Source organism: Ichthyophthirius multifiliis (assembly GCF_000220395.1).
Source record: "Ichthyophthirius multifiliis unplaced genomic scaffold scaff_1120509250587, whole genome shotgun sequence".
NCBI lineage: Eukaryota > Ciliophora > Oligohymenophorea > Hymenostomatida > Ichthyophthirius > Ichthyophthirius multifiliis.
In genome coordinates, this window is record NW_004086616.1 from 64,786 (window position 1) to 90,329 (window position 25,544).

Below are 25,544 nucleotides of genomic sequence, written 5' to 3' on the forward strand. Positions count from 1 at the left end.
TAACTAAATAATCCAAGGGCAGACAAAAACATAACATGTTTATTACATAATTGTTAATGGATTAAATTAAAATGAGAGTAAATGGGATAAATAAAAAAAATATGTTGATACTTTCGAAACATATAATGAAGGTTAAATATTTTTGAATGAAAAACATAAAATATATAATGAGAATAATATTCATACTTCGAATAATACTCTAAATAGTACAGTAGATAATAGTAATTTTAATATCACTCTAAACATTGATTCTGGAATATATTAAGAAAGAACTAAAAAATATTAAAAATCCACTTTCGGATAAAATGCTAATAAAATATAATTTAATGATGTTGGATATTATAAATAATGGAAAATTAATAATTAAAGGCCACAAAGAATTATAATAATACTGATAGTTGGGATGTTATTGGATTAGTAGATCCTTTAGATATATCTTTGTAATAATAAAAGAAAAAATCAAAACATAATAAAAGAGAAGATCTTTGATTTAAAAATAATATATGCAAAATATTAAATGTGTGTTTTTTTTATTTTTAATATTAAAAATTATTTAAAAAAAATTCTATACTTTTCTAATTTTGGGTATTATATTATACTTTTTTTGTTTATAGAATAAATTTTCTCTTAATATTTTTATTATGAAAATTTTAAGAAAAAAAGAGTAAATTCTTTTTTTACATATAAATTTGAAAAAAAAAATAAAAAAAAAGATTTTTATATAAAAAATATGGGAAGATTTTTTTTTTTTTTTTTTCATATATCATTAATAATTTATTTTAAATGTGTTTATAATATTTCTTCTGAATTTTATTTACAATCATCTAAATTCTAATTGTTTTATTTAAAATTGCACTCATATGTTTTATTTCAAATTGCAATTTATATTCAAATCTTTTGAATTATCTGTCAATTTAATCTTGTTTTTTGGTCATACAATCAACAAATTTATCCACATTTTTTTAAGATTTATTTATACATTCTTAAGAAATAATTTCGATTTTTTTTAATATTGCGTATTCAGTTTAAACTATTTTTGGGTTGAATTATTCTATAAAATTATTTAATTCTTTTTCAAAATTCATTTTTATTATTATTATTTTTTTTTAAAAAAATTATTATAAATTCTAATTTTTTATCTATTAATTCTTTTTTATAAAAACGAAAATATTTAAGTATTTTTTTTTAAATTAATAAATTAAATAAATATTAAAATTATTAAAAAAAATATATATTTAGAATACATTCATAAAAATATATATATATTAAACATTTTTTTTTTAAATTGCAAAAACAAAAAATAATTTATTTTTATACATTTAATGTAAAAAAATTATTAAAATACTCATTTTTATTTTTTATGAAAAAAAAAATAAATAAAAAAACTCATAAAAATCTTTCTTATAATTTTTTAAAATAATTTTAAAATTAATTCAAATACATGGCTTTTCCAGAACTATTAGAAAGTAAATTTGAATAATTAATTTCATACATAAATTCAATTTTCAGTATTTTTTCATATTAAGTTATAAGTGAACCCCCGAAAATCTCCCCTCTATTAAATCTACTTTAAGATTTAATAAAGCCTTCTAATTCTTCCGAATTAAGAGAAATATCAATTTCACAGATTTTTTCATTTTCCTCATCATCTTAAGATTTTAGAAAAGAAAAATGTTTTAAATATACAAATTCACAAGGTTTATTTAGATGCTAAGAATTAGATTATGCGAATAATATATTGTTTTAAATATCATCATTGATAATAACTGTTTATTCAAATCCATGTAATGTTTACATTATTTAAAGATTATTTTTAAAATTGATAAAATCATCCATATTTGGTGTATTTACAATATAATCTCCTATAATAATAATAACTCGATTATCATCTATACTTAATTCACTTCTATAATACAAATTTTTATCTCCTTATTTTATTATATGGTCAAAAAGTTCAATGTTTTCAATTAATTCCTATTCTAATCTCCACATAAAATCTTAATATGTTTCCTATTTTATGATTTCTAATTAATAAAGTGACTCTCTTGATAAATTAAACATTTACTGTTATTATTTTAATGTTTATATCCATTTCATATATATTTCAGGTTTTTAAAAAAGTTTTTTGTTTGCAAATTTATTCTAATCTATAATAGAAAGTTCATAAAATTCACAATCGAAATATTGACTATTTCTTTTATAATGGTTAATTAATTACTAATTAATATCTTTTCCTTTTCCCCATATATCATTAGAACTAATTGTGAATATTTAGCTACCTCTTTCAGATATGTTACTATTAGTACAGGAATAAAAACTTTGCCCATTATCTTACATATTATTCCAGCATTACTATATAGGAGAAAAATTAGGTTTGAATTCTTTTTATTTATCTTTTGATATTTTTTCAATAGTTTATATGTTATTATTTTCATTATTTTTTATTTACTAAACTAATACTCTACTGTTTCTTTCAAGCAAAGACTTTCTTAAAAAAGGTTATTATATGTTTTCTTATTTTTTTTTTGATGAAACAGAATGTCTTTTAGGAATAATGGTAAAGGCGAAGTTTTAATAATTACTTTTTTAAGGAGACAGATACTATTCTGAATTTGATTATCTATGAGGCATAGGGACTTCTTGTTCGATTTAATTTATACTTAATAGTTATCTTTAGTCTTTTATTGTTTTCTTTTTTTGATATTCTTGTGTGTTTTTCAGGTTTTATAGGGAAATATTAATGCTTTTAGATGAATTTTAAAGACTTAAATGTGGTGAATAAAAGTTTTCGCTTTTTTCACTTTTTTAATTTTCTATTTCATGTGTTTATTCATTTTCTTCTTTTTTTTAATTTTATACATCTTTGATTTTTATGTTTTCATTTTTTTCTACTTATTATATTTATTGTTCTTCTTTTTTTTATATTTTCTCACTTTCTTAATTTTATAAATTTTGTTTTTTTTGTTTATTATCTTCTATATGGTCATCTTCTGCTTTTAATAATTCTTTATTTTATAAGTTTTCTTTTTACATAATTTCTGATTTTATGTTATCTCCTTATTGTTTATCATCTTTTTTTTATATATCATCATCTATTTAAACAGGTTTTTATTTTTAAATATTATATTCATATTTTATATTATTTTCTTTAATTTGGTTGCCTATTTAATCTTTAAATATTTTATTTATACATTAATTAACTTACACTAACTATTCTATTGAGGTTCTATTATTTTCTTATTTTTTTAATTGGCTTTAATTAACCTATTCTAATTATTCTTCTTATTTAATAATTTAAAAGAATTATTTTATTTTAATATATGTACATTTTTCTTTTAAGTCTAATAATTATGTGTTTTCTTTTTCAATAATTGTTAAGTCTTTTTCAATTTCTTACATTAGAATTATGCTTTTTTAATTATTTGACTATTTTCTTGTTTATTAATAAATATTTTTGTCATAATTTTATTATTTTTTTTATATTAAAGGTTCATTTTAAGGATTTTATTTATTCTTTTTTTCTTTTTCAATGCAAAATAAAAAATAAATGCACACTTTTAATCTTTCCATTTTTTAATTTTTGTATATATTATATTTTTTTTAATTTATAAATTGTTTGTAATTATTTATATATTAGAATCTTTAAGAAATTCAATTGATAAAAAATTATTGTTTTTATTATAATAAGTAAAATATAAAATATTAATTTAATATTTTGAAAAATATATAAAACTAAAAAATAATATTGTAATTATTTAAAAACGTTATCAAAAATTAAAAATATATCATTGTTTAATAAAAAATCTATATTAATCTATATTAAATATATTAAATATTCAAATAAAATTTTAGAGTTCATATAATTATTAAAGACACACAATCAAACTCGTTCTAATATTTAGAATTTTATTCATTTATTTCTTTAATTTATGTATAATTTAGATTAAAACCATTATCTATAAAAACTAAAACATTACCTCCTATATACCATGCCTATTATATATCCAAAAAATATTCTAATTCAATTACTTATTATTATAGATATTATAAATAAAGCTATTCTTGTATTTATTATTGTGATTAATAATAAAAAAGTTGTTTAATCCTTCAATTTTTATAGCTTCTGCTCCAATTTAAAAGTCTTGGAATTATTTATAAATTAAATTAGTTGGAACATCAATAACACATTATTAAAAATTAATCGAATTATTATTAATATATAATTATCTTTTATTAATTTGCTCTATTTTTAGCTAAGAATTTTTATTATTTGGTAAACTATTTAAAATAACTTCAGTCTCCAAACTCTTTGTATTAAATGATAGTAATTCATGTCCATCATCTAGAATTATTATTTATTTATAATTATATTCTTCAATAAAAAAATTATTAAAATGTAATAAAATATTACTTTATTTTAATAAACTAGTATTTTTTAATCTAAAGATGTTAAATTTTAATTAATTTTCTTTATTTTCACTTAAATTAAAATCCTATTGGCAAAATGTCAATATATTTTCTTCTTTTTTAAATGTGTATTAAATATATTAAGGTTCTGATTAGTGAAAAATATACATATATCTTTTGTCTATTTCTTATATTTTTGTTTATTTTAATTCAGGAATTGATATATATATATATAAAATTATTATTTGTTTGTATAATGAGTTATTATATTTATTTATAATAGTTAATAATAATAAAACTTTCTTATATTTCAAGCTTATTTAATAATTCATAAAAATGATTTTAATAACTTTAATTTTTAAGATTAATTTCTTTCTAAAGTATATAATTACTGGACTATATTGTAATGTTATTTTCAGTGATTATTTTATTGAAAATACATTTTTAAAGCTTTTTTTCAAAATATATTTAAAAGTAATTTTTATTTTTATTTTACTTTTTAATCAATATTATCCTTCGATTCTTTATTATCTTTTTGTTATTTATTATTTAATATTTTAGAATATTTTTAGTTAATTATACTATTAACTTTTATATTTAAATATTTTAATTTATTTTAATTTTTATTTTGACAATAAAGATATTTTATTATTAATTTTAAATAATAACACAATCTTCTACATTTTTACATATTGTTATGTAGCTGTATTTTTAAAAAATATATTTTATTATAATTAAAGCCAATAAAATTAAATGAATAAAAAAATTCATTAAAATTGATTTTATTTTAGAACCAAGAAAATAAAATTATTAAGAAATAAATATATTTATTAAATAAAAAAATAACATTTTAGCTATATCATACTTATAAGAAAATTAATTACTAAACAAAGCAAAATAAAAAACGCTAAAATATAAAGAAAATTCTAAAAACAAAAACTGTACCCATTTTTTCATGTTTTATCCTTGATAGATAATAAAAGATAATATAAAAAAGTTAAAGAAAATAAATATTATATTATGTAATCATCTTATTTAAAAAAAAATCAAAAAATTCTATTTAAAGTTAAATAAATATGACACCATAATTTAGCAATATTTGTATTTTGCAATACATTTTTTTTTAGCCTTAATAAATATTAAAAACAAAAGATATAAACAATGAAATAATTACCATAATTAATAATTTTATTTATTATTAAAATACAATATATTTTATTTATTATATGTTTTTTTATTATTAGAAATTAATTTAAAAATATTTAAATTTTAATTTAATTATTAATAATTATTTAAATTCAAAAAAATAAATATTATTATTTAATTATTAAACTTTTAATTTTTTATATTAAATAAATAAAAATATGATTAATTCTTTATTAAAAAAAATAAAAATTTTATATAATGACTATGATAATACATTTATTTACTTGAAAATATTAATATTATTTTAATTTTTACTAAACATGTTTATTATGTTATTTTCTTTTTTATTTATTTTATATGGATATTAATTGATTTTTTTTATTTATTAAATTCTTCATTTCATATGGATATTAATTGAATTTTTTTTGGTTTATTAAATTCTTCTTATAATAAAAATAAAAATAAAAATAAAAAAGAAAAACAATAATCGAATAATAATTATATATATTATATTAAAACAAGAAATATTAGACTTATATTATTTAATAATTTATATAATATTAAATAAATAATTATTTAAATGAAAATATTTTTTTTACTCATTAAAAATCTATTTTTTATTGAAAACAAAAACACAAATATTTTATACAAAATTTGATAAAAACACATTTATAAAATAATCAAAAATAAACTTAATTGTATACTAAATCTAAAAAAGTACAAACAAAAAAATAAATATATATATTTATTTATATAAAAAATACATTCAAAATATATAAAAATAAAAAAAGATATGTAAAAATTAACCTAAGGCTTCTTACAAAAGAGTATATAAAACTACCCAAAAACACAAAATGTATTATAATGGGTATGTGATAATAAAAAAACAATCCGTTTCCGTTTATTCAGCGAAATTGAATTAAAAAGCATTAATGACCCCCTGAAAAACATAAACAAAGGCCTAGGTTTAGTATCTTAACAAGAAATCCAAGCTGGATCTGAAGTTTTTTTAGTATCAACTGAAAAGTCAATAACTGGCTTAGAATTGGTAGGAAGTGATCGTATAAAAGCGTATGAAATAAATGATTCTGTAACAAAAATCGCGTCTAAGTATTACGAAAAAAATCCATATCAATTTTATTATATCTAAAATGTACTCAAAATAATCACATAACTAAATGTGCATAGTAAATTCGAAACTATGTAATTATATCCATATGCAGATTATTTATTGAAGTATTTTCTAGATAATGCAAATGAAATACCTAAAAACCCATTATATTGGGACACTAATACTATAAAAGGTATATATTCTTCATATTTAGCTAGTTTAATTAGTTCCACACATAGTCAGTTTTAAAGTATAACTGAAGATCTATATAATAATAGACTTTTCGGGTTCGTTTTTTAGGATTTTTGTAATTATATGAGTATTGTGAGAAGTAGAAATTTGAATTTTTTACCTGAATAGCCGAAACATTTTGATATTAATTCAGTTGTTATTATGACTCCTGTAGTAGATTGGATTAATCATTCCTTTTAGCCTAATTGTAGGGTTACAGGGACTTATTTTGAACATGAAAATGAGAGCTATGTGTGTGTTAAAGCGATTAAAGATATTTTGCCGGGTGAGGAGTTAACTTTGAATTACGGAAATATGCCAAACTACGATTTTTTAATGAAATATGGGTTTGTTAATTAGATAAATGAATTTAATGAATTTGGATTAAATTTGAACTTTGATAATTATTTGGAATATACTTCTTAACAATTTGAATTAAAATAAAAAATTTTTAAAATTTAAAAGGATTTCACTTTAGACAGGTTAATCTTTATTTTTTATTATATAATTGTGTTAATATGTTTTTATTTTTATATTTTTTTAACAAAATTAGATTTGTTATTTATTAAAATAAAATAAATAAAGATTTATTAAGAACTTTAAGAATTTATTTTATTAGTGATTAAGATGTTTTTAATAATACTGAAATTTCCACCTATATGTTTAATGATTTTGATAAATAAATTAGTACTTAAAATGAAGTTTAATTGTGCAAATATATGATTAATATACTTAATTAGGAAAAATAAAAATACATTAAAAATAGATAAAGTACACTTGATTATAACAAAATAGAAAGATAAGATAAAAAAGGATTAATTATTGATATAGATACTTTAAATGAAATACATCTTATTTAAGACTAAAATTATAGAAATATGTTACATATATGTATTGAGGAATAAATTGTTATCGACAATAATATAAAATTCTTTACAAAAATGCTTGAAAAGGTTTAATGATAAAATTCAATAATATTTATATGAAAAGAATAATTTATATTAATTAATAAATTAACATAATTTATATAATTTTTAAACAATTAAAAACAAAAATAAAATAACTATGAAATTATAAAATATACTATATATTACAAAAAATTTAATTATTTTTACTTTTTAACGATTAAATAAAGCTCAATAAAAAAATATTTGATAACATACATTATTTGTTTCTCTAAAATTTTATTTTGCATATTTAAATAAATGTAATATTTAAATATGTATTTTTTTTTTAGATAATTTAAAGTATTTTATTTTTTTGATTCTTAGTTTTAAATTGATATTATTCATTATTCATATTCAATAGTTTTCCTCATATGAATTGAAGAAATGAATAAAAAAATATAATTTTCATTATTATTAAAAATATATAATTTTTATTAATATTAATAATAATATATTTCAAAACCAACTTATTTTAAAATAATTTATAATTAAAAAAAAAGATATTATAAAATCATCTTTTAATTATAAATGAGAAGAAATGTCCATGAAAGACATATACATACTTTTAGACATTCTATAAGTTAATAAGAAAGTGCATATTCTCTTTAATTCTAAGATATTTCTAAATGTATAGATAAAGCATTATAATATTTAAAAACTTTATAATTCTTATACTTAAAAAATTAATAATATTTTTTTATAAAAAGTAAACCACTCTTTTACTCATTCATTTACTTACAAATTAAATGAAAAAAACAATAGATGGCGTTGGGTTATTTTATTATTCATAATTCTTAGTAATTTAGGTAACTTTTTTTCTGATGATTTTCCTGCAGTATTAGAAAATTAATTAAAAACATAACTTTAAATGAGTGCTCTTTAATATAATTTATTATACAGTATTTTATGTATACCACCTTTAGCATTATTAGCTGGATATTTAATAGATAAATTAGGAGTTTATAAAGTAATGATTACATGTAGTATTTTATAAAACATAGGTTAATCTTTGTTTACATTTGGTTTATATTAAGAAAACTATTATACAATTGTTTTTGGTAGATTTATTTTTGGAATTGGTCTTGAGAATTTTAATATTTGTGGATTTAATATTATTGATAGATGGTTTCCTAAATCGGAGTTGTCTTTTGCAATGGGTTTTATAGTTTCTATAGGACGTATTTCTATGCTAACTTCTAGTTTTGTATATCCTATTTAATATGATAAAAACAAATTATTATGGGAGGCGGCTTTTATAGGTGTTTATGTATGCATTATATCTTTTTTTAGTGTTATTTGTTTGAACTTTTTAGATAGACATTTAGCCACTGATTAGGAAAAATAAAAAGTTCAAACAGAAAAAATTAAATTTAAAGATATTAAAAAGTTTAAAGGAATTTATTGGCTTATAATATTTACAATTTGCTTCTCTTTTATGATATTGGAACCTTTTATGGCTAATATGTAAGGTAAATATTTTTAAAGATTAATGTTTTTAAAAAAATAGAAATCATGATAATAAGGTATGATATATAAAGTAATCATGCAAGCAATTTTTACACTTTCCCTTTTCTTTTAGGAGCAATTTTTATTCCTTTAGTAGGGATTTTAGTTGATAAATTTGGAAACAGAGGAACTTTTGCAATTTTAGGGGGTCTATTATTTAATAGTTTCTTTTTATTATTATATAAAGAGGCTACATGTCGAAATGAAAAAGGTTGCTATGTGTATGTTTTTATAGCATTGTCAATCCTTGGATTAGGATATGGTATATTATAAAGTGTATTATGGCCTTGCATAAATTTAGTTGTTCGTTAAAAAAACTTGGGTACTGCAGGAGGAGTGGCTAACTTTGTATTATAAACAGGTAATATTATAGATATTTTAATTGCTAATATTTAAAAAAAAGAAAAAAAATATATATAAATTTATAATAATATAATTATACATATATATATATGTTTTTTATTAGGATTACTTATTAATCCTATATTTATTGGAATTATTTAAGATTAATCTTAATAGAAATATGGTTATGATATGTTACTTTTATTTTGTTTTGGAGAAAGTTTGCTTATAACTTTATTAGCTATAATTTTTACTTATAAAGATTATAAAGATTTAAGACTAATAACTGATGTAGAACCTAAAATTGCTTTAAGCTAAATTTGGGAATATTAGGATTAAAGTTTAACGGATTAAGAAAATATTTCTTTAATTAAAGGAAAACTATAACATTAATGAGTTTATAATTTAAAAATATTTTAATTCTTAATATTTTTTAATAAAATATTCAAGTATTTTTTTTATTTAATAGAAAATAAAATATATATAAATATTTTAATATATTCTAATAAAAATTATAATTTTAATTTAATTAATTATTTTTTAAATAATTTAGTTAAATCATATTTATTTATTTATATTTACATACTATTTTTTAAACTATATATTTATAAATTTAATAATTTTAATATTATATTCATTATATATTTTAGTTTCAAAAGAATAATTTAAAATTTATATTTTTATATCATTTTATTGTTGAACCTTTTAATTATTCATCATTTTTTTAATAACTTATTATATTAATTATATTTATTAATTGCCCATTTTCCCATTTTCCTTAGATTTTTTAATTATCTTATCCATTATATATCCCATTTCCATGTTATTTTCCTTATTTCCATTCTCCTTAGTAAGAAGCTCCACTTGGCCAAATTATTTAACCAACACCATCTTTTAAATCTTCCTTAAACTCTCCTATATATTTTTTACCATCTGCATATTAAAAAACGCCTTATCCTTCCATTTTATTATTTTACCACTAACCTTCGTATTTATCTCTTTTTAAAATTAAATATTATTCTTAAAAATAAATAAATATCATTAAATAAAATATACCCATTTTACCATATATAAATTCCCTTTCCAGAAAAAAAATTATATTCAAAATTTCCTATATACTAATTCCCATCATACCATATGGAATGCCCAAATCCATTTTTTTTACCCATTTCATAATTTCCTTCGTGTTAATAATTATTAATATACTTTTCAATCCCAAATCCATTTTATTAATCATTCTACCATTCGCCTTCATAAGAAAAACCTTCGATTCTCGTATATTTACCTTTTCCTTAAGCCATATTATTTTGCCATTAGCCTTCATATCTTTTTTTAAAAAAAGAAAACTATTTTTAATTATTTTTTTAAATTTACACATCACCGTCAGCATGTATTAATCTTCCTTGTCCGCTTATTTTATCGTTTTCCCAAAATCCTTCTAATAAGCTTCCATCTTTATAAATTTATTTACCTCTTCCGTATTTTATTCCATTTTTAAAATTGCCTATATAAATAGATCCATCATCGTTTTTATTTTTTTATTTGTTAATTTAAATTCTCTTCTTATTTTTTGTTTTTTTAATAGTTAAACTCACCTAAATTGATATATTAAATTCGTGCTTTTTCTGATAAATATTAAGAAATATCACTTTATAATTAAATTGAATTTTGTAAATCTTCACTTATTTTAGGAGTTTATTACTTTTTATTAATTTAAATTTCAATTATATCTTCTTGATTACTATTTTCTGTTTTTGCAGATTTTTAATTACATTGTTTGTAAACTTTCTCTTTATTTTTATGAATTTTGGTTTTGATTTCTTTTTCATAAGAATCTTCTAAAATTTATTTTTCTGTTTCAACCTATAATTAAATATCTTCCTATTATTTGTAAAAATCATTATTTTGTGAACAGCATTGACCCATTTTTTTATAAATTTTTTTATTTATAAAAACTAATATTCTTAATCAAGATTACAATAATTATATTTAAATTAGAATGAGAAAAATATAAAATAGTAAATATAAAATTTTTAAATATAAAATCTCTTAAAATTTATAAATATTTTTTTAATAATTATTTTTTAAAATAAGTTTATTTTTTTATAATTTAATATTAAATATTTTAATAATTAATAATCTTTATATATTTAATATTTTAATTTGTATTTATATTAAATTTATATATATATATATTTATCCAAACTATTTTTATATTAGTCGTATTAAACTTTAAATAAATAGTATTTTATAGTAAGTTTTAGAGTATTTTATAATAAGTTTTAGAGTATTTTCTTCATCTTTTTAATATAAATTGAAAAATTTATTTTTAAATTACATCTTATCTGCAATAATATATTCTAAATTTATAATTAAAATATTCATTTTTAATAATTCTCAATTTAAATATAAATTTGCTTATATTATTTTAATTTATCCAATTAATTAAGAAATATTGATGAAAAAAATTTTTACATATATTTATTTTAATTGACACAACTAATTCATAATTAATTAAATAAATAAAATGAGCAAGTTTAATTATTATTAAAATTAAATTTATTCTGTAATTTTATAATTTTCTATAAAATATAAAGCTTAAATAAATAAATATATTGATAAATATCATTTGCTTTTGTTCTAACATGTTTTTCTAATATTTTATTGTATTTTTATTTTTTATTTTTTATTTATTTAAATAATTTATTCATTTGATTTGACTTATATTGATATTACTAATTATATAATTATTTTCTATATTAAATTATGACATATATAAATAATGCAATATTATTTTAACATTTAATCTTGAATCTAATTATTTTAACCTTTTTCATAAAAAGCTTTTTTACCATTATTTTATATTCAAATTTATATTGATAAAAGTAAAATTTTATTGAAATGTTTTATAATAATTAAATTAGTTTATATAAAAAAATAATTAAAAACATAAATTTTTATAATCGGTTGCAATAAATGCAGATATATTATTTAATTAATATCTATTTATATTATAATATATTTATATAATAATTAATAAATTTCAAATTCAATAATATTTATATTTTAGCTCTATTTTTTAATATTAAAATTAATTTTTTTTTTATTTATTTATGATACAAATTTTTAAGAAAAAATACACTATTTAGTATAGATAAAAAAATATGGAAATTAGTAAAAACATAAATTCTTATTAACTAAAATTATTTTTAAATTTATTTTTAATTAATATATATAGTTTTCTGATATATAAAATTTTCACTATTAAAGAGTTTAATATATTCTAAACATATAAAAAATATTTAGTTAAAGAATCATCATTATTTAAATAATATATTAAAAATGTTATCTAATTTATTTTACTTTAATAATTATTGAATGTATAATGTAAGTATATTATTTTTGAAAAATTAAATTAATATATTTAAATATTTTTTTATTTGATAAATATACTATTATTGTATAAATGAATTTATTTTAATGTTAATATAAAAGAATAAATCAATTAAATATTAATAATAAGTGCAATAATAATAGTATTTAATATAATTTTATAACCAAATTACATGAAATATAATTATCATTTATTAAATAATTAAATTATTAAGATTTTATTAATTATTAAATAAATTAATATTTAATGAAAAGAATAAAAAAAGACATTTTTTATATAATTTGCTTAAAAAGCTAAGAATAATATAATATTTATTTTTTTCATAAAAATTATATAACATTTTGAATTTGTTTTTGAAATATTATATAAATAATATATTTTATATATTAATATTTTAAGTTAATTATATTTAAAAAAATACTAAATACTTAAAAATAATTATAATAAATTAGTATTATTATAGATAATTGATAATAAATATATTTGTATAAAAATTATTAAATTCTTATAATTAATTAAATAAATTTATTAACATTTTTTTTTATATAAAAAATAAAATAATAGAAGATAATTTTTATTTTAATTTAGTAAATAAAAAATTTAAATTATAAAAATTAAATATTATTCCAAGAAATATATTTTTTATTTTCTTTTGTAAAAAACAAATTCGAAAATTAAAAATAAAAAAACAATTTTTTTAAAAAGTATTAATATATTTACATAAAAAACAAATTAATGAGAAAAAATATTAATGATAAATTATTAGCAATTGTCACTATAAATTTAGGTGATGAAGAAGGTGATTGCCTAATAAAAGTACATTAAAATGATGATATAATATAATTAGCTAAAGATTTTTGTGTAAATAATTAACTTAAAGATGATTGTGTTGCATATATAGTACAAAATATAAAAAAATAAATAAATAAAGCATAATCTATGAAAGCGTCAAAATTTTAATAACTTTCTAGTTGTCAAAGTAGTGAAAAGGATGAAATTTAAAGTTAAACAACAAATTCTTCATAAAAAAATCCTTATCCACTAAAGTTGAATCCTAATTAAATAAACGAAGATTTAAAAAAAAGAGTAAGAAAGAAGATGAATATTATACAAAATGTGAAAAATAACAATAATAAAATATTAAAAAAAACATATAAGAAATGGTGAAGAAATAATAAAATTATAATTATGAACCTTCTTTAGCGAATACATGCTAAAAAAATAACCTAAATGATAAAAATTAATATTATATTAACCCTATTTTGTTAAATAAAAGCTTTGAAAAAAAATAAATAACGATTGATTTAGACAAATTTCAAAAATAAATTTAGTAGCAAAAATAATAAAAATCCAGATGTTAAACACCATATAATAATAATTTTAACGAAGCTGCTAGGACTAAATCTTCTAATTAATAACAAAGAAAACCTAATTAAATTAAAGTTGACCTCAAATAAATGAAAAAACAAAATGAAACTACTATTTTGAGTATTAATTTTTTAAAAAATATTATTATATAAATTAATTATAATTTTTTAATATATATTTTACATATTAAATTTTATTTAAGATGAAAGATAAAGAAGAAATAAATCTCAAATTTTTTCAAAAAATAATCTTGATATTGCATTAAAAAATTAAACTGAATGCAATAAATATGAAAATAATTAAAGCAAAATAAGAAAATCTACAATTATTTAATATAACTAATAGTTTATAGAATATCTGCATTAAGAAGTATTTAGCAAAATGGACAGTAATAATGATGGACTAATAAATGCTTTTGATATAAATATATAAAATATATAAATAGATATTTTAAATTGTGTATAGGATGTATTATATGATATGGCTGATATGGACATATCTTTTGAGTTTGAAGAATTTGTAGTTTATCTTTAATAAAAACAATTAATGATGCAATTATTTGAAGTATTTTTTATATTTTTAAAATATTAAATATATTAATAGATATATGAAAATATAATTTGTAAAAAGAAATAGTAAAATAAAACATAATAAAATTAAAATGAATAATAGTAATAGTAAGTTATATTTAAAAACGATTTGACTAATTTCTCATTTTAAGATGAAATTATGTTTAATAATAACACTAATAATAATAATAATAATAATAATAATAATAATAATAATAATAACAGTATTAATAGTACCTTTAATAATTAAAGTTGTTTTGGCAATTAAAACGATAAATAAACAATTTTCTTTTCATTTAATAAAGTCAATTAAGATATTGATGATATTTAGCCATGTTTCGGAAATTCTAATAATATTAATAATATTGATCATTAAAATTATAACTTGCCTTTACCAGGAAGATATTAAAATATAATAAAAAAATAAGTCAACATATGATGACTTTTTATATTAAAAAATAAAACATATATATATATATATATATATATATATATATTTATCTAAGATAATATAATATATACCTGTAATTATATATAAAACTTTTATTATTTATATATGTTAAATTTTTATTTTTTTATTAACTACACTTAATTTAAAAATTATAAAAAAATTATTAAAATATATTAAGTAATTTTTAGACAAAATATTTACTATAAATATTAAAAATTTAAATAAATCATTTTTTAAATACTTTAAAAATAACATGTTTTATAGTATTTTAATAGTTGATTTTTTTTTTATTTTAATTTTAAAATATGATATTTTTTTAAAAATAATTAAAACATTAAAACTTGTTTTTCTTAACTAAAAATAAATAACTAGAAATTAATATTCAAAATAATTAGTTTTTATTGTTTATTATATTATTTAAATTATTAGAGCTATTCACAATATTATTATTTGTCATACTGTTATTTAAATTATTTGAAGAATTTATTAAATTAGGAGTATTATTATTTTAAGTAAAACTTCCATTTATAGCAGCTAATGTTTATTAATAATAATTCTAATGATTTTTATATGTATTTTATGCATTTTATCTAAAGCCATTACTAATTCTACTACCTAAACTACTATTACTACTTGTATGACTACTTTTTATCATTAAACTATTAAAAAGTAGCATATTCTCCTTTTTTTAATCCTATTTTACAAAAAAAAATGTAAATTAAAACATTATATTTAGTATATGTTTTTAATATTTTACACTTAAAAAATAACGCCAAGAGCAATCTTAATTTATTTGTTTCTCTTCTTGTTATTCGCTTTAACTTTTTAATTTTTCAAGGAAAAAATTTTAAAGGTTAAATTTTTCTTAATTATTTACAATTTTATTTAACTAAAATCTAATTTAAAAATAAAATATTAAAGTAAATTTTAATATATTATAACAAAATAAAAATTTAAAATAACGAAATAAATTATATTTATATTACCTTTCCATTTATATTTAATGATGTATAGTTGGTTCAAAAGCATTTGTTGTTAATCTTAATTTTTTACTTTTATTTTTTTAATTAACTTCTACTATAGTATTGATTATTTAGTTTTATTAAGTTTATGCTTATGTTTATTTTTATGTTTATGTTTATGTTTATGTTTATGCTTATGCTTATGCTTATGCTTATGCTTATGCTTATGTTTATGTTTATGTTTATGTTTATGTTTATGTTTATGTTTATGTTTATGTTTATGTTTATGTTTATGTTTATGTTTATGTTTATGTTTATGTTTATGTTTATGTTTATGTTTATGTTTATGTTTATGTTTATGTTTATGTTTATATTTATGTTTATGTTTATGTTTATGTTTATGTTTATATTTATGTTTATATTTATGTTTATATTTATGTTTATATTTATGCTTATGTTTATATTTATGTTTATGCTTATGTTTATGTTTATATTTATGTTTATGCTTATGTTTATGCTTATGTTTATGTTTATGTTTATGTTTATGAATATGCATGAATAGATGATGATTATTCTTATGTTTAATTTTATGATTATTCTTTTATTTATTTTTAATATTATATTTGATTTTATGATTATTTTTATATTTGTTTTTATTAGTATTATTCTTATTTTTATGTTAATTCTATATTTTAAATTTATTCATATAAATGTTTTTATTATTATTCTTCAATTTATTTATTTTCTTATATTTTATTTAAATATTATGTTTGTTTTTATTATTGTTCTTATGTTTATATTTATTCTAATGTTTATGTAAATTGTTAATTTTATATTTATTATCTTATTTAAGATTTTTCTTATTTTAATTATAATTCTTATACATATGCTTATGTATTTTATTGTATCTATATCTATATTTATTATTATTATTATTATTAATTATTTTATTATTCATATTCCTATTCTTATTATTATTACATTTATTATTACTTTTACTATTACTAGTTTTATTGCTTATATTATTACTTTTACTATTATTAATATTACTATTATTATTAATGTTTTTACTATTAATATTACTTTTACTATTACAATTACTATTACCTTTATTATTATTATTATTAGTTTATTTATGTTTAGTTTTGTTATTCTTTATTACTTTTTATAACACTTGCATATAATATATTATCATCGTATAAATTATAAACTTCTATGTCTTATCGATCATCTTAAAGATGCATATTAGTACTTTTTTAAGAAAATATTTCATCTTATAGTAATTATGCTTTTTATATTTATTATAAACTAAAATTATTTTACAAATCTAAATTTATATTATATAATAATTCATCAAAATTTTTCAAATTTTATTATTAATATTAATTGTTTTCTAATGTTCCTAATTCACAAATATTATTTTTATCATATTCAAATTCATATTTTACAAAGTCTTTAGTTTTTCTTTAATCTTTTTATATATTTTTTTTTGATATTTATTCATCAAGCAATAAATCTGAATTATGGTTATTTTTTTTTTATTATCGTTATTATTAATATAAATAAATAGTATTTTTTTCTTCATTTATTTAATTATTTTTTTACTCAATAATATATAAAATATCATTAAAATTCACTTATTTTTTTTATATTCTATTGTACTTTTAACCTTCTTTATGTATAGTAAATATCATATTACATGTTTTTGGGTCTATAGTATATAAAATCCTTTTAAGGTTTCATTATTTATCATTTACACTATCATATATTATCCCCTTTTATTATAATATTTTTTAACTTCTACTAATATATATATTTAATTTACTAAACTATTAATCGCAAAATGAGAAAAATTTAAAGAGTTTATAAGATTTAATTTTTATAAAATTTATAAATGTTTTTATTAGTCAGTCATTTTTATTTTATATTTTTTTTTTCAATAATAATAAATAAATATAAATATTTTATTTTTAAATTTTTTTTTAAAAAAAAAGAACTAAAAATATTAAATGAATTAAAATAAAAACTTCACAAATTTAAAATATTTAAATTTTAATTTATTATTAGAATATTTTTTAATTAATAAATAATAATTAAATAAATAATTTTTAGTTCTTTTTTCTCTTATTTACTTTAGAAATTACACAATAAATATTAAATTTTAGTATTGATTAAATGGATAATCTTAGAATATTAAACTACTTTATATATTGAGTTTTTATTAATAAATATTATTTATCAAGTATATATTAGATAACTTAATTTGTTTTTAAAAATATATTATATGTTATATGTTTTGTAAATATTTATTATATATTATATAAAAATAAAATAATTAAAAATTAAAGTTTAATTTAATTTATTAAAATTTTATTAATTTCTTTTTACAATTAAAAAATTTATATTTTTTCTTTTTTATATATTTATTATAACTTCATAAATTTATATCGTATAAGGTTTTTTCTATTAATGAACATAATTTAATAGTATATAAAAGAAGAAATTAATCCACAATTAGCACAACCTATAAACTATGTCAGCCTAACTTTTGAAAACGGAGAATCTTATTATGGAAATATATTAAATAATAAAAAACATGGTTTTGGACTTTATAAATATTAAAAAAATGATTTATATGAGGGTGAATGGGAAAAAGATAAAAAAAATGGGAAAGGAGTATTTTTATATGCAGATGGTTCAAAATATGATGGCGAATGGCATAATGATATTTAAAATGGATATGGAAAATATTAAAAAGATATAAAATAAATTGAAAATTAATAATATGTTTCAAGTGAATGCTTATAATTTAAAAAAGAAGACATTATATATTATAAAGGTTATTGGAAATATGGTACTATAAATACAATAAATTATTTATATTTTTTTACAAAAAGGAATATATCATAAATATGGGCATGCATTATATAAAAATGGAGATGCTTATGAAGGTGAATTTTAAAACGGATAAAGAAATGGAAAAGGAGAATATAGATTTAAAAATGGTCTCAAATATATAGGAATTTGGGAAAACGACAATTATGGAGGATTTGGTCAACTTTCGAAAAACAATTAAATTATTTATGAGGGAATGTGGAAACATGGGTAAAAAAATGGCTAAGGTAAGTAATTTTATCCAGATGGGAGCTACTTTTTTGGAAATTTCTAAGATGACATGAGAGAAGGGAAAGGAACTTTTTTTTCGAATAATGGCGATGTGTTAGAGGGAGAATGGAAAAAAGGTGAAGATTAAATTTAATGTTAAGTTACTTATAATAGTGACAAAACTTAATATTTTGGAGAATAAAGAGATGGATAAAAAAATGGATTTGGTAAATTAATTTATGCAAATGGAGAAGTTTATGAAGGATAAGTAATTATTTATTTATTTTCATAATATTATTTTTATTGAAGTTTCTTAATGACTTTAAATACGGAAAAGGAAAGTATATATATTACAATGGAGCTTAATATGTAGGGGATTGGAATTATGATGTTATATAAGGAAATGGAGTTTATATTTCTGAAAACGGAGAAAAATATGAAGGATAATGGGAAAAAAACTTACCAAATGGATAAGGGACTTTTATTTATTAAAATGGTGATTAATATCAAGGGGTTTGCTATATATATTTATTTATATTTATTTATTTAGAATTGGAAAGACGGAGAAAAGAAAGGAAAAGGAATTTATAAATATTAAAATGGAATGTAATATGAAGGATTATTTTCAAAAGATAAAAAATAAGGATATGGAATTCTCATTAATGGAAATCTTATTTATTCAGGATATTGGAAAAATGATTATTTACCTCAAGGTAATCTTATAAATACTAATACAAACGAAAAATACAAAGGATAATTTAATTAAGAATTAGTAATTTGTATATTTTAACTTATTATATATTTATGTTATTTTAGGAAATGCATGGAATTGGTGAATACAAATATAATAATGGGGAAACTTTTAAAGGATATTGGAAAAATAATTAAAAAGAAACAGAAGGAATATATACTTATTCAAATGGAGATATTTTTATATGTAAATAAAAATTAAATTATGATTAACATAAATGGGTTTGTTAACTTTAAAATAGAAAAGGAGCTTATATCGAAGGCATATGGGATATGAATTAGAAAAATGTATATTTTTATATTTATTACTATATCTATTATATAAGGAATAAGGAAGATTTAAAATGGTTGAGGAAAAATCATAAAATTAAAAAGATTAAGTTTACAACATAAAAAAAAAATGTTAATAAAAAAATAATTAATTTTAAAAATAAATTGAAATACCTATTTTATAAAGCTTCGATTCTTTAAATAATATTGTTGATTAAATTAATAAAGAAATTTATAATATATGTGTTTGAATATAAGAATAATTTATAATTATAACCTAAAATAATTAAAAATATAAGTTTTATTATTATTAATTTAAATGTAAAATTTTATAAATTAAATATAAATATATATTTTTTAACCAATTTTTTATTAATAATATTGAAATTATAAATAGCAATCAAACATTTTAATACTTTTCTTACATATAATTATAAAACATTTAAGTTTAAACAAATTCTATTAAAAACTAGTCTTAGGAATTGATACTTTTCAAAAGATAATTTTTAATAGCTTCATAATCAACTTACTAATTTATTATTTTATTTATATTAATAATATTTTTTGTTTTTACATTATTTTCAAAGATAGCTTTTTAAGGTAGGAATTATAATATTTAATTTTCTAGAAAATTTTTAACACATTCAAGTATTTTTTTACAAATTTATTTTTCTTCTTCTTTTTTTTTTTACTTTTTTCTAAAATACTATCGATTTCTAAAATATTATTTGCGAGATTTAACGTATTTGTTTTTAAAGACTAAAATAAAGATTTAAGCTATAAGTTTATTTCCAAAAAAAAATTGTTTTAAAATATAAAAGTTTTATTTTAACTTATGCAATCAACTTTATCCAAATTAACAATCAAAAACTCTTCATTTTTATTTACTAATTTTTCGTCTATTAACCATTAAAAAGATTTACTAACACCCATTAGAAAAGGAGTAGGAGAATCAAAAATAAACATAAGATTGTTTGTTAATTACGATATTATAGGATAAGGCCATTTAAATGGATATATTTAACACATAAAAAAAGTTCTTTAAAAATATTTAATATATAACCGGAAAATTATATGGTATTATTTTACAAAGTTTAGCTAAGTAAGGTTTCTTCAGATGAATAAAATATAGTATTTTCCTCAAGTAATAAAGAAAAAAGAATATACGTAAAATCAAATAAAGTTAGTTTTTAAAGAACTTATACCATTCCCCATTCTGCCTGTAAATGAAACGAATCCCATTAAAAAGGAACTGAAAGTGTAAATTAATTTATAAAATGCACTTTTAACCCGAAATCAAATTTATCTTTAAATTTTATACAAGAATCTAAAACTTTTATTATGTCTAAATTAAGAAAATTCTTTTTATTATTATAAAATAAAAACAAAATAAAAATCTATATTTAAATAACATTTATTTAGGAAAAGTCAATTTTCAAATAATCTACAAGACCTTGCCTAATTTCATTATACTTTGAATCTTCGATATAGTCTGTTTTTAATTTATTTTGTTATTTTCACCCGATTTTTTTTAAAAAAACATTAATTTTAATTTTAATTTATAAAAATAAAATCAACTTACTAAAAAGTTCAAAATATCAAAAAAAAATTCAAATAAAGGATATTAAGTTATTACGCAAAGAGCTACAGGAATTTGTAAACAATATTAATTCTATTCAATTTAGTCAATTTATAATTTTTCTAAATTCTTAAAATCTAAATAATCTTAAGAAACTAAACAAATACAATAAGTTAAATTATTAGGATTGGAGTATTTTTAAAAAAGATTCTTTTCAAAATTATTATTTTAATCAAATGAATTTATACAAAAAACTAATTATTTTCGTAAATTTTATTTAAAAAGGATGCTCCTTTATTTTATTTAATTATATAAAAATTAATATAAATTATAATTTACTATTAAAAATCAAATTTACTGCATTTTTTTAATTCTAAACCATTAGAAAATATGAAATCTTAAAAAACTTATAATTTTTCTTATTATTTTTATTAATAATTTTTCTCTAAACTATATATAATTTCAGTTTAAATATTAGTTTCATTAATAGAGTTGATATTTTTTAGAGCATTTTTATTAGCTGAAAAAATTACAAAATTCGAAATTATCCTATTTTCGTTATTTTTTTATTCTATATGGCAATCTTTTTAATTTAATTATAATTAAGAATAATTTTTGTTAATTATATTTGTTTCTCTAATTTAAATATTTTAACTAAATATTTATGTTTTTTCATTAAAAAATTAATTAATTTTCTATTCTTTTGTGTTTTTTAAAATAATATTTGAATACCTTAATTAAAAAAAATAGTTTTTTACAGATATGCATTTATTATTTATTTTTATTTTTAAAAAAAATATTTTACTCTTAATTAATTTTTACTTCATTTGAATACTTTTATGTTTTTTCTAATTTAATTGGATTTTAATAAAATAAATTATCTTTTTAATCTTATTATTTCCCTTTATTATTAAAAATTTATTTATACTCATTATTTTTTCTCTAATTTCTACTGCCAACAATAGGTAGAGATAAATTTCTATTATCTTAAATATTATTTATAATACTTTGTTAAATTATTTTATTTGTTTTAGAATTTTATAGCAAATTAGTATCTTAAATATTTTATTGTGAACCATTTAATAAATTATAGTATTTTTCGATTACTTCCGTTAGTTTAGATTTTAATTATTCTTGTATTTCTTCAGAGTTTTATATTTGTTTAGTAAAAAGATTTATTTGTATTTATTAGTTATCGTTAAGTTCTTTTAGTTATTTATTACTTTATTCTAACTAATCTATTTTTTACTTTAATTGGCTGTTTTAATTAATCAGGTCTTCAATTTATTTTTATTCATTTAATATATATTTTGAATTAGTTTAATATATTTTATATGAAAAAGGATCTTGATTATCCATTATATATAAAAAATAATATATTTAAAAATAATGCAAATAGAAATTAATAATAAAATAGTTTTTAAATAATAAATATTATATATAATTTTTTGTAAATAAAAATTATATTAATAATTTTTTTTTCTGTATAAATTTATTTTAAAATAAAAATATTTAATGGAAGAAATTTAATAATAAAAAACTAATCAAATATAAAAATTAGAGCATGAAAATAAATACTTTTTAGATAAAAACTGTTAATATTATCTTTAAAAAAAAAAAAAAATTTGCAAATTTCCTCGTACAGAAAATTCTTAATATTGCCATTATCATATATTTTCGGTAACCTAAGTGAAATGTCCCATAGATCCTACTCATTACATAAATAAAGATAATCTAGAAAAGCATGTGTAAAAATGTACTTTAAAAAAACAACAAGAAGCTTAATAATAGAATATATGGTTTTAATAAGGTATAAATAATAAAGGTTAATAGAAAATTGAAAAGGAAAAAAAAGAAGAAATAAATATTTCTTTAAAAGAACTTTATTTATAAAAATCTTTAATTTTAATATCTTTAATATAAAAAATAAAATTCAATTTTTCTAAAGCCTTAAAAATATATACATAAAGCTAAAAAGAAACATAATTTTAAGTAGAAAATACAGAAAATTATTTTCTTGAAGTTTCTTCTTTATAAAATAACATTTAATAAATAAATGATAGATAAAAAGACCTTCATCAAGTCCTTTAATTAAATAAAATCCTTAAAAAAGTAAACCTTTTAGATAAAAAAAGTATATATATAGAATTCGGGGCTGGAAAAGGACTTCTTTCTCACACAATATGTACCTAATTGTCTACTTTACAGTAAGAATTAACATTAGAAACTTTATAAATATCAATAGATTAAAAAAGTAAAGATATTTAAAAATAAGAAGAACATTCAGCCCATGTTTTATTAGAAATAGAACCTCGTAGAAATAAATTAGATAAGCTACATAGAAATAATCCTTTTTTTTAAGATTTAGGACAAATATTTTACATTTTGATGCAAATAGTTTGACTTAAATTTTTTAAAAAGAAGGCAAGTAATTTTTAGAAAATAAATTAGAAATAATTGGAGTTTCTAAACATATGTGTGGTGAAGCAACTGATTTATCAATAAATACTCTTTTAAATGCCAAAAATAATGTTTTTTTAAAGGAATGATGATTGCGACTTGTTGCCATCATAAATGTAGGAGAGACAGCTATCTAAATATGGATTTTTTAGAAGGTTTTTTAGGATTTTCAAATCAAGAAGTTTAACTTTTGTTTAATATATCGGGGTGGTATGTTAGTGGAAATTTATAAAATAATAAAACAGGGAAAGACGAGTGGTTAAGTTCTTAAGAAAAAGAAATTATAGGAAAAATGGCTAAAAGAATTATTGATTTTGGAAGAATTTAGTACCTTTAATAATAAGGAAAATAAGCATCGCTATTAAAATATTGTGAAAGTTATTTAAGCCCAGAAAATTTTACTATAATTTGTGTTTGAGGAAAATTAATTTATGTTATATTTACATCATTTTTTATTTTTAATATAAATATATCTTTTATTTATTTTTTTAAATGATTTAATTTATTTTTAATTTTATAAATTTTTAAATAAAAATATATTATTAATTTTTAATTTTTATATATAAAAAAAAAATTTTTTATATATATACATAATTTTAATAAAACAATTTATCTATATTTAATAAAATAAAAAGAATTTCTAATATTTTAAAATTTTAAAAAATTTATATATAAAATATTTTTTACAAAAAATATATTATATATATTATAAAATATATATAAATTAATTATATATATATATTATTATGTTATTTTTATAATATATTATATCTAAAATTTTTAAATTTTAAATTTTTTTATTTATAAATATATAAATATATTTGGAATAGGTTTTGGGGTAGGCGCTATTGGGTTTGGGGTTGGGGTTGGGGTTGGGGTTGGGGTTGGGGTTGGGGTTGGGGTTGGGGTTGGGGTTGGGGTTGGGGTTTGGGGTTGGGGTTGGGGT

General features: G+C 16.7%; 6 protein-coding genes across 6 annotated transcripts, besides 33 other annotated features; 4 read left to right on the forward strand and 2 right to left on the reverse strand. All coding sequences in view use genetic code 6, as the record gives it.

Moving 5' to 3' along the window:
• The first annotated feature begins 5,899 nt into the window (after window positions 1-5,899).
• Window positions 5,900-5,980: a microsatellite.
• Window positions 5,904-5,997: a microsatellite.
• A 4-nt stretch (window positions 5,998-6,001) lies between these two features.
• Window positions 6,002-6,027: a microsatellite.
• Window positions 6,028-6,346: 319 nt separating this feature from the next.
• Window positions 6,347-7,857, forward strand: IMG5_083290 (SET domain protein; the record flags this gene model as incomplete). The annotated part of the gene is made up of 2 exons (XM_004036379.1): window positions 6,347-7,377; window positions 7,449-7,857. The coding sequence occupies 2 exons, from the start codon at window positions 6,347-6,349 to the stop codon at window positions 7,855-7,857; spliced, it is 1,440 nt and encodes a 479-aa protein (XP_004036427.1).
• A 94-nt stretch (window positions 7,858-7,951) lies between these two features.
• Window positions 7,952-7,993: a microsatellite.
• Window positions 7,994-8,231: 238 nt separating this feature from the next.
• Window positions 8,232-8,296: a microsatellite.
• A 90-nt stretch (window positions 8,297-8,386) lies between these two features.
• IMG5_083300 (major facilitator superfamily protein, putative) lies at window positions 8,387-10,086 on the forward strand (the record flags this gene model as incomplete). The annotated part of the gene is made up of 3 exons (XM_004036380.1): window positions 8,387-9,311; window positions 9,350-9,709; window positions 9,815-10,086. 3 exons carry the CDS (start codon window positions 8,387-8,389, stop codon window positions 10,084-10,086), a joined length of 1,557 nt encoding a protein of 518 aa, XP_004036428.1.
• A 289-nt stretch (window positions 10,087-10,375) lies between these two features.
• Window positions 10,376-11,591, reverse strand: IMG5_083310 (MORN repeat protein; the record flags this gene model as incomplete). Its single annotated transcript, XM_004036381.1, has 3 exons — window positions 10,376-10,688; window positions 10,747-11,016; window positions 11,065-11,591. 3 exons carry the CDS (start codon window positions 11,589-11,591, stop codon window positions 10,376-10,378), a joined length of 1,110 nt encoding a protein of 369 aa, XP_004036429.1.
• Window positions 11,592-11,696: 105 nt separating this feature from the next.
• Window positions 11,697-11,736: a microsatellite.
• Window positions 11,737-11,748: 12 nt separating this feature from the next.
• Window positions 11,749-11,801: a microsatellite.
• Window positions 11,800-11,853: a microsatellite.
• A 79-nt stretch (window positions 11,854-11,932) lies between these two features.
• Window positions 11,933-11,984: a microsatellite.
• A 366-nt stretch (window positions 11,985-12,350) lies between these two features.
• Window positions 12,351-12,387: a microsatellite.
• Window positions 12,388-12,693: 306 nt separating this feature from the next.
• Window positions 12,694-12,724: a microsatellite.
• A 535-nt stretch (window positions 12,725-13,259) lies between these two features.
• Window positions 13,260-13,330: a microsatellite.
• Window positions 13,331-13,923: 593 nt separating this feature from the next.
• Window positions 13,924-13,974: a microsatellite.
• Window positions 13,975-14,190: 216 nt separating this feature from the next.
• Window positions 14,191-14,259: a microsatellite.
• Window positions 14,260-15,185: 926 nt separating this feature from the next.
• Window positions 15,186-15,254: a microsatellite.
• Window positions 15,187-15,243: a microsatellite.
• Window positions 15,255-15,486: 232 nt separating the features above from the next.
• Window positions 15,487-15,518: a microsatellite.
• Window positions 15,519-15,854: 336 nt separating this feature from the next.
• On the reverse strand, window positions 15,855-17,665 carry IMG5_083320 (hypothetical protein; the record flags this gene model as incomplete). Its single annotated transcript, XM_004036382.1, has 3 exons — window positions 15,855-16,166; window positions 16,230-16,368; window positions 16,459-17,665. 3 exons carry the CDS (start codon window positions 17,663-17,665, stop codon window positions 16,124-16,126), a joined length of 1,389 nt encoding a protein of 462 aa, XP_004036430.1. The 3' UTR covers window positions 15,855-16,123.
• Window positions 16,579-16,981: a microsatellite.
• Window positions 17,000-17,111: a microsatellite.
• Window positions 17,149-17,194: a microsatellite.
• Window positions 17,210-17,250: a microsatellite.
• Window positions 17,354-17,509: a microsatellite.
• Window positions 17,355-17,561: a microsatellite.
• Window positions 17,666-18,510: 845 nt separating the features above from the next.
• Window positions 18,511-18,540: a microsatellite.
• Window positions 18,541-18,698: 158 nt separating this feature from the next.
• Window positions 18,699-18,756: a microsatellite.
• A 19-nt stretch (window positions 18,757-18,775) lies between these two features.
• Window positions 18,776-18,814: a microsatellite.
• Window positions 18,815-18,903: 89 nt separating this feature from the next.
• On the forward strand, window positions 18,904-20,375 carry IMG5_083330 (MORN repeat protein; the record flags this gene model as incomplete). The annotated part of the gene is made up of 5 exons (XM_004036383.1): window positions 18,904-19,228; window positions 19,332-19,807; window positions 19,849-20,052; window positions 20,090-20,311; window positions 20,356-20,375. Coding segments are annotated over 5 exons (1,247 nt in total), but the record flags the coding sequence as incomplete, so codon positions are not given.
• Window positions 20,059-20,088: a microsatellite.
• Window positions 20,376-22,544: 2,169 nt separating the features above from the next.
• Window positions 22,545-22,583: a microsatellite.
• A 972-nt stretch (window positions 22,584-23,555) lies between these two features.
• Window positions 23,556-23,618: a microsatellite.
• A 35-nt stretch (window positions 23,619-23,653) lies between these two features.
• Window positions 23,654-24,541, forward strand: IMG5_083340 (hypothetical protein; the record flags this gene model as incomplete). The annotated part of the gene is made up of 2 exons (XM_004036384.1): window positions 23,654-24,323; window positions 24,384-24,541. The coding sequence occupies 2 exons, from the start codon at window positions 23,654-23,656 to the stop codon at window positions 24,539-24,541; spliced, it is 828 nt and encodes a 275-aa protein (XP_004036432.1).
• A 560-nt stretch (window positions 24,542-25,101) lies between these two features.
• Window positions 25,102-25,167: a microsatellite.
• Window positions 25,168-25,287: 120 nt separating this feature from the next.
• Window positions 25,288-25,351: a microsatellite.
• Window positions 25,312-25,346: a microsatellite.
• Window positions 25,352-25,446: 95 nt separating the features above from the next.
• Window positions 25,447-25,544: a microsatellite.